General features: G+C 49.1%; 1 protein-coding gene across 1 annotated transcript in view; it reads left to right on the top strand.

The window, feature by feature from the left end:
• The first annotated feature begins 1,478 nt into the window (after positions 1–1,478).
• The window catches only part of LIN28A (lin-28 homolog A), a 71,358-nt gene continuing 57,389 nt past the window's right edge, over positions 1,479–15,447 (top strand). The window contains exons 1-2 of the mRNA XM_053266878.1: positions 1,479–1,509; positions 2,813–3,003. Coding sequence (XP_053122853.1) covers positions 1,479–1,509; positions 2,813–3,003 — 222 coding nt within the window. The remainder of the gene's footprint in view (positions 1,510–2,812; positions 3,004–15,447) is intronic.

The raw sequence follows: 15,447 nt of genomic DNA, 5'->3' as shown, positions 1-15,447 counted from the left end.
TACAGTTATTAAATTACTATTTCCTTCTTCCTTTTAATATTGGCAACTTTTTTTGGGGGGGGACTAACTTTTGCCATTAGTTCAAAGTTTAATTGTTTCCCTTTAAAAACCATCAACGGAGAATGGAACTTCCTACAATCGTGCTCATTTAAAAAATAAACATGCTTTGCTGGAATTCACCTCTCCGGAACAGGGATCTTCGGAAAGGGGGGAAAAAACAAGTTTTTAAAAGTAGGTCCCTCAACCCACCCCTCTATTTTTAGAATTCAACCGGGTAAATTTGTAACAGGCAGATTGCATCAAATGGGAGAGGGAAAATCTTTAGGCTCCGAAATTCCAATTTCAGATCTCATTTCTCTCCCCCTCTCTTCAAATGCCAGTTATTGACTAGAGTTGGTGGGAAGGGAAGGAATCAACTACCCACCCCCTCTGCCCTGCTTGCATTCCCAAAGCCAGCCGGAGGAGATCCCTCCCTCATCCCAATAAGTAAGGGGGGAGGGAGGAGGAGGAGGAGGAGGAAAGAGATAGTTTAAGAAAGAGGCTTAACATGCCAAAATGGAATGGAGAGGAGGGCGAAGCTCTCCCTTTAAACAGGTCACTTGAGTCAAGCTGGTCTTGTCGCAGCCCAACTCACCAAGCAGGAGATCGGGGGGGGGGGAATAACAGAAGCTCATGGCAGTCTGGGGGGCAGAGAGCAGTCAAGCTGGGAGGGGGAGATAATTTTTCCCCGTGACAGGTAATTGCTTTCCTCCCCCCCCCCCCGCCGCCATGGAAGTTGTGTGCACAAAACACCACACACAATCTCTCAACCCTCCATCCACGTTGAAAAATCAAATCCCTCTTGGAATGTATAATTATGAGCAAGGAGGGAGAAAAGATTGGCGCGGGGGGGGGGGGCGGGCGATCGAAGGAATGAATGGACCATCTGAAACGGAATCTGGCCAAACAGATCCCGGGGATTAAAAAATCCCTTAGGGTTAATGAGATCTCCCCCCCCCTCCAAATCCAACAAGATTAATAAAGTGTGAAAAGGAAAGTGGGGGGGGGGGAGAGAACTGACACTAACCAGGGTCTACCCCAAAGCTTGTAGGATGGCAAAAGGTTACATTTTTTTGTCTCCTGGGAGGGAAGAGCGCTTAGGTTGGGAGGAGGGGGGGGGAGGCGGAGGCGGGAGAGGAGGCAAGAGGGGGAGGGGGAGGTAAGTAAGGTTTGGCGTTGGGGGAATTCTATTGTCTCTTAGAAATTTGGGGAGCTTTAGAGGCGCTGCTGGGCCCTCCCACCGCTATTGTTGCAGTGAAGATATAGCAAACCTTTCTCTCTCTCTCTCTCTCCTTCCCTCCGCTTGTTTTGAATCTTCCACCAGTGCCCTCCCTTTTTTGGGGGCCGAGAGCTACTGTGACACCCTGTCCAAGGCTGGCGGGCAGAGAGGAGGGGAGGCTGCTCCAGCCAGAGTCCATCCTTTCCACCAGGGGTGCAGCATGGGGTCTGTTTCTAACCAGCAGTTTGCAGGTTAAGTGCAATTTTCATCGCCGATTCTTCTTTCTGAATCCAGGCAATTCTTTCTGCTCTCTCCTTTCCTTTCTTTCTCTCTCCCTCCCAGCTCTGATTTTTAAAAAATAAGCTCTGTGTGTGTTGCTGGGGGGGGGGGCGGGCTTACGATATTTCCGATTTCCTCCAGTTTGGGAAGAGTGGTTAAGAAATTCCGGATATTTTTATGTCCCCTTTAAAAGGAAATATCAGAGTTTATGTTGCGCGGGGGAGCCTTGAATCCTTCTGGGGGTGGGGGGTGGGAAAGCTGGCTCTTCCTCCTTCCCCTCCTTCAGTGGAAGGAGACACACTACTTTTTAAACCCTCCCAACAAGAACGCTCTTTTAGGGGCTAGTAAAATTCCCCTTTAAAGCGAGTAAGTAGCCGATGAAGCGACTTGCTTGGGTTACCGTGTGCTTCTCTTTTAAGAATTAGGACGGGGGAGGGAGTTGGGGAACTTCTGGGTGACTCTGCCAGCTGGAGATTTTATTTGTTTTGGTTTGGGTATTTTTAAGAAGGAGTTAAAAAAAATCTCAAAGCAGCGTGTTTGTTTCCCAAGGTTTCGACAGAGAAACACGTTCCTTTCTGGAGTGGGCACGTTTTCTTCCTTAAATATCGCCTCCTCTTTTTTTTTTTTGCCAAGACAGCTTCTCCCCCGCTACAAGATTTTAAAAATTGGGTTATAAGAGTCCCTCTCACCCCTCGGTTTTATTTGCTGCCCTCGGAAAATACGATCTCTGCCTCCCCCCGCCCGGGATGCTTCGGTTTAAAGAGGGGAATCTGCATCAGTTTCCTCGATGCTTTTCCATGTGGGGTATTAACCACCCCGGAGCTGTTGGAAGAGGGCCGCCCCGGTATTCTCCCCCACCTCCAGACTGTTTTGTATCTTGGCTGGGGAATTACATCCCGCCCCCGCCTCGATTCTCCATGAAGGGATGCTTTTGATTTAGGAAAATGACTCCCCATCAAACACACACAAACACCCCCACTCCAAACCCGAAGCTCGGGAAGGCTTCTTCCCGGGCAGTTTGCGAGGATCCGCGGTGCGCTCGGCACGGCTGGAACTCCAGGCTGCTCCCCGAGCAATCGAGGGATGGCGGTGGGGTTTCCCGCTGGGGAAGGGCGGGTTGGCTGGGAGGTAAGCCAGGTCCCGTAGCGGGCGTTCCGATCCGGGGTGACCCTATGAGGCCGAGCGCCCCCACCGCGCCTCATGCGGAGGCGGTGGAGGCGGGGTGGGGGTTCCCTTGGCTTGGTTCCGGCTGATGATCCGCGTGTATGCTTCTAGGTGGCTGCGCCAAGGCGGGCGAAGAAGAGCCCACGGGGGACTCGCCCAGGCCAGACGAGGAAAGCCAGCCGCTCCTGCATGGCGCCGGGATCTGTAAATGGTTCAACGTGCGGATGGGCTTCGGCTTCCTCTCCATGACCACCAAGGAAGGCATCGCCCTTGAATGCCCCGTGGATGTTTTTGTGCATCAGGTAGGGGGAGTGGGGGCGATGAAGGGGGCCCTCGTGGGGGGGCCGAGCGCGGAGGGACCCGGCTGGGGCCTAGGGCGCAGCCCGGCGCAGGGTGGGCCTTCGGGGTTGGGCGCAGCAGCCTGGCAGTAGTTCGCGTGCGCGCAAAGTTTGGGAACTGCTTGTTGGTAATCAGAGGCCTCGTGGGCTGAGCCGATCGCAAGGAACAAGCAGCGCGTGGGCGCGCAATCTGTGGCCAAAGGAACCCAGGTCGCTCCGCAGAGCCACCCTCTGCTCGTGAGAAGGTCTGGCCGCCCCAGGGCAGTGCCCGCTGCCCTTCTCGCCCCTCCGTGGCGCATCTGTGCCCAGTGCCCGATTTCGCGCTGCAGTTTCTGTGCGCGCTTCTGCCTTGTGCGTTTAGCCTGTTCTTCTACCCCGCCTCTAGGCCTCTCTCTCTCCCTCTCTCTCTCTAGGCCGGGCGGGTCAGTTCCTGGGTTCCTTGCCTTTCCGTGAGCTCAGGGTTTAAGACTTAGGTTGGCTGTAAAGTGATATCTGATTGATTTCAAATGTCTTCTTCAAAATAGGAGTCGATCTTGGTTTTTTTTTTTTTTTAAAGGCTGTGTTAACTAGGCAGGATTGTGCCCTTGTAGCTTCTTCCAAACCTGGTGAAACTCAGCTCAGAAGGATGGAGGCACTTTGAGAAGGAGGCTGGGATTCAGGGTCCCAAACAAGTTACAAATTTTGGGTTTCCAGCTCCTTAAAACCCCCTCAAAAAACCCACTACCAGTCCCCCTGCTCCCTCATTTTCCCCCCTGAATGGTTATGGGCTCTGGAAGGGCAAGGAGATGGACAGACAGGGTACGTTGTTGCAGCACAGCCATAACCCCATGGGGACCAAACCTGAACACCCATAATTTGTTCATCTCATCTGTATAACATTGTATGTGCCTAACATCATCACCCCAAAGACCTAAAGATAAAATGGCAACCTAGCCCCAGGTAGCACCATATAGAATGTAAAGGATGCTCTGTGTCAGAACATCACAACTCTGTTTGAGTGCTGATTCACAAACATTTTGCTAAAAAACAGACCTTGCTAATGGAATTTTGTTTTCTTTGGGGTCTAAGGCATCAGGCACAGAGTCAGATTCCCCTGAATTTGGAATACCACGTTGTGTCTCCTGTGATAGGCAAGGAGCTTGTTGAGGCACCTACAAAGTTCTGAGAACATTCTGTCCCTGGCCACTGCTTGGAAGAGTCACAGTACTAGAAGGACCCTTTATTCTGATTTGGCAATGCCAAATATGTTATGACAGGGTGGTGGTTCTTATGAGGGCAGAGACTGCAGTAATAGTCTTGGGGATATTTTAGGCTCCACAAGTCATCTAGGCTGCAGTATGATTTTGTTCTATAGTTTAGGGGGGAAATGACCTGGGATTAGTAGTGTGGAGAGAAGGAAAGAGGTTGACTGTGGGATCAGAACTCCATATAATACATAGCATAGGAAATTCATTACCACAAAACATGGTGAAGACCACTAGCTTAGATGGCTTTTTAAAAATATTAGAAACATTTGTGGAAGAGAGACTTTTTGTTGGCTGTTAGCCATGATAGCTCAATGGAACCTCCATGTTCAGAGGCAGTATGCCTCTGTACACCAGGTGCTAGGAACAAAGGAGGACAGTGTGGGTGAGGCTGTCACATTCAGACCCTGCTTTTGAGCTCTCAGAGGAGATCTGCTGGAAAGAGAATGCTGGACTATATAGAACTTGGTCTAATCCAGCAAGGGCATTTATGACTCTGTTTCCTTTGGGTACTGCATTTTGCTGGATAGAAGGATATCTGTTAGTACCCACAGTAGTTCTGCACTGGATGGTATATTTTGAACCAGCTGTAATGCAAAGTCAGGGTAGCAAAACTTCAAGTTCCCTCTAATTCTTCTGACACTGCCTTGAAACTCCAAAGATGCTAATCACATAAAATAAAATATTGGGGAACTGTTTTTGGATCCAGCCTGATGTTTTGGGAAGACTATATGGCAAGCACTTTGCAGGGATGATGGAGAAAGTTTGTTTGCCTCTGCATGAAGGCTTACAAACCTTGTTTGGAGGGAGAAGAGAGGCTGAAGGAAGTAGTTGTCATCTTTTTTTAAATATGTGAATTCATTTTGTTTCTACTGATGAAGGAACTTCTGATGAAGGAAGGTTCTGGAAGGAAGGTTGTGCTGTTGAAGTAACCATTTTGATTGTTATGGAATTTAGGCTTGCGTTTTTTGCAAGTGCAAACTCTAAAATGAAGAAAATATAAGCAATGCACATGTGCTTAGATTTTGCAATGGAGGATGGGATTCTAAATGTTTGCTCATGAGTAGTCCTGTTGAAATGAATAATATCTGTTCATAAATTATTTTAAGAAGTAAATGTCTTAATTTTAGCAACCCCAGGTACTTGATGCTCCACACCCACTTTTGCTAGAGACACTGATAAGGGATGCCATTTTTCTGTCTCAAGGAATCTTCATGGCACTTGATGTACTCACAAATCATATGGGAGGAGCTGGATTTCTTTGCCTCTTAGTTTGATTTTTGTTAATACAGGTTAAACAAAGTTTGCCTGTTATGGTCAAGTCTGGTTTAGAAGGGTTGATGGAAGCTCGAGTGACTTTTTTGGAGACTGGGTTAGGGTTCAGTGACTTCTTTGGAGATTGTGTTTGAATGTTCTCTGTGGTGTTCTCTAGGAGGGCAAAAGAATGTGTGTGTTGTGTGACATTTAGTGTTAAGTAGTGTTGTAATGTTATGTTGATGATGTGGCTAAACTGGATTGTTTAATCAGATTGGTACTGAGATGTTGGATACTTAAAGAGGCAGACTAAAATCTTGGGATTGCTTCCTAGGTACTTGTTGCCATGGCCTTACTCTAGAGTAACTGGGTTGAAGTGTGGCTCTTTACCAATGAAATTATAAATGACTGCAGAAGAAAGAGAAATCCTTTTGGGTCCATCCACTCTGTACTTCCCCAGGGTCTAGCTTCCCATCCCACCAGGCAGATGGTAAATCTACAAGAATGAATGGATATGACCCCAGATTTCTGGGTTTTACTCTCCCACTACCCCTAGAGAATGGTTTCTCCAGGTCAGGCCTTCGATACATTGATGGAAAAGCCCAGAGGGAATAAATGTGGAATGTTGATTTCCCTGTTCCTCTTGGGAGGGATGCAGATTGCAGCTTCACTGTGAAGCAGAGAAGACAATTGCTTTGTTTTTAACTGTGACGCCAGTTAGAATGGTATGTGGCTGAAATTGATTGTCAGTCAGATTTTGGGGAAATGGAGCCTGCAAGATGGAGAACAGACAATCTGGGGGTGAACTCTAGTTTTTGGAACTGGTTCCACATCTGGTATCTGTAGAAGTGCCAAGTTCTTTACTAAACAAGATGTCTGGGTTTCCTTTGTGTTCGGGTGTGTTTTTGTGAAATTCAGAATGACCCCAGGTATTGGCAATGGTGGATGTGAGTCCCTCCAGTATTTATGGCCCCCAGACAGTCTAGTTTTCTGATTGCAGGCACTAATAGTCCTGCACAAAAATAATTAGCCAGGGTGTCTCTGGCCATTGTAACCCTTTACCACCATTTCTAGGGGGATGAGAACCAAGTTCCAGCTTCCTTAATTCATCCTGGGTGGGGGAAGCCCTTAACTTCAGTGCACGCTTTTTGTGGCTGCACACTTAAGTGCCATTAAGTGTGGCCAGTTACTTAAAAGTGCTCTAAAGGAGTGAGGGAATCTTTGGGGTGCATTTATGGTATCCATCTTTTTGATAGACAATAAGTCTACCAAGTTATTAGCCGTAATTCCTTCATGTGCCTCTTGAGTTTGAGTGCTGGTGGCAAACAGGGAGTGACCAGCATCTTCATGCCCTATTCATGAGCTTCCAGACATGCCTAGCTGGCTGCTGCAGTCCCTAGATGGGTTCCCAGATGGTGCTGGACTGCAAATCCCATCATCCCCTGCCACAGAGTCCATTGTGGCTGGGAAAAAGGACCCACAAATTGAGATTTAGCTCACTAAAGTAAAGTGTGCCGTTGAATTGGTGTCGATTCCTGGTGCCCACAGAGCCCTGTGGTTTTCTTTGGTAGAATACAGGAGGGGTTTACCATTGCCTCCTCCCGTGCAGTAGGAGATGATGCCTTTTAGCATCTTCCTAAATCGCTGCTGCCCGATATAGGAGTTTCCCATAATCTGGGAAACATACCAGCAGGGATTTGAACCGGCAACCTCTGGCTTGCTAGTCAAGTCATTTCCCTGCTGCAACATTAGGTGGCTCACTAGGTAGCCATTATTTGTGGCCACCACCAGCCCCGTTTCTTCCCCCAAATCCTTTCTGGCACACAGGCGAAGGGCTTAGGAGAGAAGCAGATCTTCTGTCACTTGCACTGGGCTATAATCAGCTTTCCCTCTAAGGCGTGCGCATGTATGTGCGTTCGCAAGTTTTTTGATGTCCACTCAATTAATTTTACATCCCACTCAGGTTGAATCAGGAAGGCCCCACTCTGAATGCATGTGCATGCAAAGTGCTTTGATACTGCCACCCAGAACAAAACTCATTCTGCACATAGATGGGGGGAAAAAATACTAAACACTGGCTATAAGAAGATGGTAAGAAACTGTGAGACCCCTCTCCTACTGCTCAGAAAGGATTCCTGCTGTCCCAGCTTCTCAAAAATGGCAGTGGAAATGAGATCTCTGGGGAGGAGACCTGTGTGTGGTACTTGGTGTCCTGCTCGCCATAGGGCTGGGGGCACTCACCGCTAGCGAGCTGGTAAGTGGATTTGTGGATGCCTGGCTGGAGACGATGAGAGTTGCAGTCCAACAAAATCTGGGGGCCCCAGGCTGGGGCCTCCTGGACCAGATTGATTTTTGTTCTGATGCAGCATGCAATTGATGCAGCAGAACAAGAGGGCAGAAGCTTTGGGTGGTAATGTGGACTCTACCACTGCAGAGTGAGGATGACATTTTTTAATGGTCCCTCAAGTAAAACAAAAACCCAACCAAAGAACGATCCAGACATCTCCATAGGAAACTAGCACAGCAAGGAGTAGGCTAGAACCTCTCTCCCTGATTAGCTAGGGGTTTGTTTGCATTTTACTTACAGGTGGCAGTTATGTGGAAGAGCATTCAGAAATGATGACCCTCTGCAGTGGTAGAGTCCACCCTGCCACCTTCTCCTGCTGCATGTGCAGACCAGGCTTAAGTGACGTTGGTTGAGACTGCTGTTATTACTATATAGAACTTTCTTGTGTCATGTTTATCTGTTTTATATCTCACTCCTGCAGGGCAGGGCACTGGTTTTCAGTGGCTGGGTTCAGACCTTAGGCTGGTAATGTGAAAAGGATGATAATGTAAAAGCTTGATTGGTGGTGATCAAACCACACCATGGTTTGAGCTTCCGGACATACAAGAGGCAAATTGTGGTTAAGTCTGTGTTTGTTTCCCATCTGCTCTGGACTCAGCTTCGTAAGGCCATAAGTTCATAGTGCAGCATCCTCCTGAGGTGGAGCAGTTCCTGCTTTCATGGTGCAGTGGCCTCTTGAAGTAGTACAATGGTCGTAACTGGTTTGTCAATGGTTTGAGGAGGAGAGCTACTCTTGTGGTAGCAAGCATGGCTTGTTCCCTTAGCTAATCAGGGTCTGCTCTGGTTGCATATGAATGGGAGACAAGAAGTGTGAGCACTATAAGATAAGATATAAGAACCACTGAAAATGTCCATGTTGGGATCAGTCAGGCCTAGGACTAATGGTGTGACTTTCTAGGAGTTTCCACACACACTGAGGCTATTCTCAAGATGGGAGAAAACCTGGCTAAGGGAGCCCAGCCTGGTTTCCGCCCCTTGAGAGAACTCATGGGTGAGCCCAGTGCTTCAATGGCAGCTATCCTGCCAAAGCAGCCCTCCTCGAAAACGAGGTTAGTGAGAGAGTGCTAAGCTAAGTGGGGTCTGCCCTGGTTGCATATGAAAGGGAGACTTGATGTGTGAGCACTGTAAGATATTCCCCTCAGGGGACTGAATCACTCTGGGAAGAGCAGAAGGTTTCAAGTTCCCTCCCTGGCTTCTCCAAGATAGGGCTGAGAGAGACTCCTGCCTGCAACCTTGGAGAAGCCGCTGCCAGTCTGTGAAGACAATACTGAGTGAGATAGACCAATGGTCTGACTCAGTATATGGCAGCTTCCTATGTTCCTATGACGGCCAATTTGGCCACCCAGGGAGAGCTCCCTACACATCTGCGGGAAGAGCCCAGTTAGGTTTTACACATGGATCACTGACTTTGATACTGCGACATAAAGGCAGGATGTGGGAAGAAGTCTCTGGAAAAACAGATACAATTGCTGGTATGGGGAGAAGATGTGTTCACTGTATCTGAAGTGCTGATGAGCTCCAGGACGTAGGATAGATGTTCTATAGCTTCCTTGATCACAGGAGAGGCTGACAATGAGGACCAGGCTATCCAGAATGTAGGGTTTTCACTGAGTTCTTACAGGTTGAAATATGTCACTGAGCCATGTTGATTTGTTTGTATGTGTGAATTTCACTTGGTAGGTAATAAGCACTGGAGAGCAAGTGGCAAAAAAAGGAACTTGGATTTGAATCTTGAGATGGGGCTTCTTTTTCTTCTGGACAGGAAGTGAGATTGTTGGTTGGAACCTGGTTATAGGATGTCATTGATAGTCATCCCTGGTAGTGATTCCAGGGGCCTATTCTCACGATCAAGCAAAATTGGGCTAGGAGAGCCGACCCGATTTTGCCTGATTGTGGGAGCCACCGGGCTCGCAAGAGAGTCCAGTGGCTCCCAGGTTGAGCCCGGTGGCTCCCAGGTGGTTAACCCGCCTAAGTAGCCCGCCCCTAAAACCGGGCTTGCGGAGCAAGCGCTCCGCAAACCCGTTTCTTTTTTTTAAATCGTGAGTAGCCACGGTGCGGCTCCACACCATGGCTACTCACGAGGAGACCCCCGGAGGGGAGGTGCAAAGCCGCCTCCCAGCTCCAGGGGTCTTGCCAGCATACCCTTCAGCTGGTAATCATGTGGGCGGCCAATCCAGCCGCCCAGGGCTCCCTCCCTGCTCACCTGCAAAAACCGGCTCTCACTGGCTCTCTCAGTGGAGAAGTCAGTGGCTGAGAAAGGTATCAAGGCTCCAGGATGGTCTTACAAGCCACCATTCTTTCTGAACAGAAGTAGACCAGATCTACACAAGCAGCAGGATGAAGTCCAGAGGTATACAGTGGATTGTGCCCCTGCAGGTGGGGAATGCTATTTTTGAATGCTGTTGTTGTCTGCAAGTAGACAACTACCACCACATCAGGGTGCAAGACTGAGCCTTCTCTGTGCTATGCCAGTTGTTTGTGTGAAGGGAAGCTTTGTTTCTCTGGAGCAGAACGTTGAGACATGTGACCGGCCGCCTGCCATCTGAAGTGGTGTCGTCTCCCACTTCAGGGTCCTACCACCTCATCCTTGCCTCACTGGGCTGCTTGGGTGGGTCCGTGGCTTGGAAGAAAGGTGCCCAGAGATCTCCGGTTACAGGCGGTGTGTATAAATATGTTTAAATCAATTAAGAGACTTGATGTGTAGCCTCACTCAGCACTGCTTCTTCCTGCAGAGTTGCTTGAAAACATAGAGGATGTTCTGACGATCAGCCAAAGCCGAGCTAAGAAAGCCAAGCCCGGACTCAGCCGATCACCAGCACCGCTGGGAGCCATGCAGCTCCCAGCAGCAAACCTGTCTCTGGAGCCTACCTTTAAAATGAGGTTAAGGGAGCAAGTACTCCCTTACCCCCATTTTTAAAATTGTCTGCCAGCCCCGGCTAGTGTTGGGGGACCCCCCATAATGCACTGCACACTTGTGTGGTGCATTCTGGGAGTTCCGGGGCTAGGACTTAAGTGACCTTAGGCTGGCCATTCTCGGGCATAGCTGTGCCCCCATTTCTAATGGGTGGTTAATAATGCTAGCCTATCTTATAGGGTTATTGTAATTAATGATCATGAAAAATAATGCCAACAGCAGTGTTCTTCATTCATTCATTCATTCATTCGATTTCTATAGCGCCCTTCCAAAAATGGCTCAGGGCGGTTTACACAGAGAAATAACAAATAAATAAGATGGATCCCTGTTCCCAAAGGGCTCACAATCTAAAAAGAAACATGATAGACACCAGCAACAGTCACTGGAGGTACAGTGCTGGGGGTGGATAGGGCCAGTTACTCTCCCCCTGCTAAATAAAGAGAACCACCATGTTAAAAGGTGCCTCTTTGCCCAGTTAGCAGGAGTTCTTCATTGTAAGGCCCTCAGTGTGGCTCCCTGACTGATTATTTATTGGGTCAGTGGGAAGCTTCTTGGCCAAAGTGGAATACTCTGCTTCGTCCTCCAGGCACCACGTGGAGAGGGCAGTCCCACCCTGCCATGCTGGGGAGGGGTCCTTTAAGGGAAACAGAGCCCTCTTGAGTACTTGCGCCATCTTGGAAGGCATAGGGAGTGCTGGGAAATGTAGCCCTTTCTTGTGCTTCCCTCCTTGAGCTTTCAAGAGAGGGCTCCATGTCTTTTAAAGGGCCCTCCAGCACAGGGCTGTGTGTGTGGAGGCCAGCCAGCAGTGAGAAATGGCTCTCACATTGAGGGCTCTTTGCCCCAGTGAAAATGGTGAAGACCATTGGCCTTCAAAATGCCAGCTTTGTAAGTGTGTTCATGATGGCTGTTACTGGAAATATCCTCCTCGATGGGCCTGTGGTGTGGCACATCCTCGGCAGGCCAGAACTGGATGAGATGGGACCTACGTATGGGGCTCCAAAATTCTCTGGGAGAGCAGCCTGGAAAAGTGTGTGTTCTTTGTCCATGTACAATGCCTTGAAACCAGACACGTTCTGCTCTGAGTGTGTGAGGGTCATTGATAACCCTCTCCTGGTCATTTACATATGTGAATGATAACCCACAGGAAGTAACTGAGGGAGAAAGATTGGAATTGGCCTCTTTAGATCTATTAAATCACTTTATTACAGGAACCAGGTCTGAATGGCCCTTCCTGGCAGGGGGCTCATCACCATCCCTCTCCCCTCCAACCGCTTGCCCCCCCCCCTTATCAGATAACAAAGCAATTAAAATCTTGGCAACATGGGCCACCAACAGGGTTGCCTTCCCCCTCCCTCAAACTGTGTTCTGAATTGATGATACCTGGCTTAAAGTAACCTTGGGTATTGCAGTGGAGAATCATGCTGGGGACATAGAAGTTGGGGGAAAGATGGAGCATGTAGGATAGATTTTGAGTTCAGGTAGGGTGCAGGGAATTGCATCGGGAAAAGCCATGCTAGGTATTTACTTAATTATTTAAGTAAACAATTCAACAGACTGGTCCAATCCTCTGCTTTTTCAACATCCATACAATTCCACTGATTTCTACTCAGTTCAGTTAAAAATATACCTCTCTTACTTAATCCTGGTGCATTGAATGCCAGCCTAAAAAGGAAAGCTTTCCAGTTTCCCCTCAAATATTCATCCTTGGACTTATAGGGAAATGGATTGTTCACAACAGTCACAAGTATTGCTGTTCAGATTCAGCACAGAGCTGGTACAGTCAAGAAGGTACGTACCCTCCACTGAGCCTAATTGTTGTGATGGTGATACTGTGAAGGTAGTTCTTGCCTGGGATTTATTAACATTTTAATTATAGTTTAAAAATAATTTTGTATTAAATAGATGTGTGTTCTTTAAGGCATTGGTACTCAAACTTTGAGGTCATTCACACAACCAAAAACTGTGTTCTACCTGGGTTTGGGAGCTGTGTGTGCTCACAGTTTTTGGTTGTGTGGAAGCAAGGTTAGAGGAAAACATGGGTAGAAATGATTGTGTGGAAGCAAGGTAGGAGGAGAAGCTACCAAGGTTTTCCTTCTCCCTTTCTTCCACACAACCAAAAACTGGGAGCACACACAGCTCCCAAACCTGGGTAGAACACAGTGAGCTGGGTCTCACGATCAGTGAGACCTGGTTTCAGGAGCTGTGTGGGGAGAGTGGGCTAAGCCTGCTCTCCCCGCACACGAGCAGGGAGGGAGCCCTGGGTGGCCGGATCGGCCGCCCACACGATTGCCAGCTCCATGATGGAGCCGGCGGGGGCTGGGGAGCTCGGGGGCCATGCGGCCCCCAGAAGCTCCAGTATGCCATGCGCGAGCACACAGGGCTTACTGGAAAGACCCCCGGAGCCAGAAGACGGCTTTTCGCCTCCCCTCTGGGGGTCTCCTCATGAGTAGCCACGCCACCGCGCCGTGGCTACTCACGATTGGAAAGCCCGGGTTTGCAGAGCGCTCGCTCCACAAACCTGGACTTCGGGGAGGGCTAAAAAAGCGGGCTAGCTGCTTGTAAGCCACTGGGCTTGCCTGCGAGCCTGGTGGTTTACACGGTCAGTCAAAATCCTAGGCTCTCCTAGCCCGATTTTGGCTGATCGTGAGAATAGCCCCAGTTTTTGATTGAGTGAATGACCTCTTTGTTCCCCAGATATTGGGGCCAGGGGAGCCTAGCCTGATTTTGCCTGATCGTGGGAGCCACCGGGCTCACAGGCAATCCCGGTGGCTCCCAGGCGGTTGACCCGCCTAAGTAACCCTCCCCTAAAACTGGGTTTGTGAAGCGAAAAACTGGGTTTGTTTTTTTTATCTTGAGTAGCCGCGGCATGGCTCTGCAGCATGGCTACTCACGAGGAGACCCCCGGAGGGGAGGCAAAAATCCACCTCCCGGCTCCGGGGGTCTCGCCAGCATGCCGGAGCTTCCAGGGGGCAATCAGCCCCCGCTCCCCCCAGCCCCTGCCGGCTCCGTCATGGAGCCAGTCATCATGTGGGCGGCCAATCCAGCCGCCCAGGGCTCCCGCCCTGCTCGTGTGCGGGGAGAGCGGGCTTAGCCCGCACGACTGCCGGCTCTGTCACGAAGCCGGCGGGGGCTGCAGGGATTGGGGGTCTCCTGGTGGGGATCCCCCCATGTGTTGCTGCAGCGCGGAACCATGCCCCTGGTGACGCAGTGCTAAAACTGCTGCCCTGTAACCAGAAGGTTACAAGTTCTATCCTGACCAGGGGCTCAAGGTTGACTCAGCCTTCCATCCTTCCGAGGTCAGTAAAATGAGTACCCAGAATGTTGGGGGCAATATGCTAAATCATTGTAAACCGTTTAGAGAGCTCCGGCTATAGAGTGGTATATAAATGTAAGTGCTATTGCTATTGCTAGTAATACATGCTCAAATAGACGTGGATAGCGGAGTGCTTGCTCTGCTAACCTCATCTAAGGGGAGGGGGAATTAGGAGGGTTTGCTGTCGGGAGCTTCGGGGCTCTCCTGTCAGCAGACGATCGGGTAAAAGTGGGCTAGGCTCCCTTAGCCCGCTTTTGCCCGATCGTGAGAATCCCCTCACAGTGGCCAAAGGCCCATGTTGTAGTCCAACAAGATCTGAGGACCCAAGTTTGAGACCTCTTGCCTTAAAGTTTTGTGATCAGATGTGGGGTGATTTAAATATGGCCTTAGTGGCAGCTCTTTTGTTGCCTGTTGAAGAACCCTGTTTAACTTAAAAGCTTGTATAATTCTGCACCTCAGAGTCTGGCCAGTAGCAACAAAGCATCTTAAAGGCTAACAAGTTCATTGTGGTGGAACGTTTGGTGAACTAGAATCCACTTCACTAGATGCACGAAGTGCTGTATCAGTTAATGTGCGTTTTACGCCGACACACACACGGGCCATGGAACGCAAGATATTTCGGGCTCCAGTCTGCAGAAGCTTCTGCTACAATAAAACGACTTGCTCCTAAGCTGTCACAAGACATTTTGTTGCAGCAGACGTAACGCAGATACTTTATTTGGATATGGCTCGTTGGAGAACATGGTACTACGATATAACATTATATGGCAATATTGTATAAAATATAATTGTTTTCATCAGCTAGAGGAAGAAGAATTAATCAGGGTTGAAAACAATTGTTTTCAATTGGTAATAACATATAAAATGTAACCGTGTTCAATTGGATTAATAATTCAATTAAATGGATCAGGGATGGCCAGCTTCTGTGATCTCAAGGGCACTCTGTTCTCCAGACAGCAGTGAGGAGGGTTAAGAGTATATTTTTCTCTCCCTGCTTTCAAAGGTAGCCAGACCATCTAGCAAAGTAAGCAACATCCAGAAGTAAGAGGTCCACCATTATGCAACATTTGTATTCAAGCAAGCAGTCTGTGCTGGCTTGAATTCTGTTGTGGAAGGGAGGGAGAAAGTGAGGCCGCTGCCAGTCTGTGAAGACAATACTGAGCTAGATGGACCAGTGGTCTGACTCAGCATATGGCAGCTCCCTGTGTTCCTAAGCTCTTCTCATGATTGCATGAGAAGACTACCTTCTTTTGCGGGGAGGAAGCCCCAAAGCGCTTCCCTCCCCGCACATGATCACAGCCGGGGCTCTGGGTGGGTGGATTGGCAACGCAGCTGA

This window comes from Hemicordylus capensis, chromosome 7 (genome assembly GCF_027244095.1).
Source record: "Hemicordylus capensis ecotype Gifberg chromosome 7, rHemCap1.1.pri, whole genome shotgun sequence".
Taxonomy (NCBI): Eukaryota; Metazoa; Chordata; class Lepidosauria; order Squamata; family Cordylidae; genus Hemicordylus; species Hemicordylus capensis.
The sequence above is the reverse complement of the archived record's forward strand: the minus strand, read 5'-3'. Positions and strand labels throughout refer to the sequence as shown.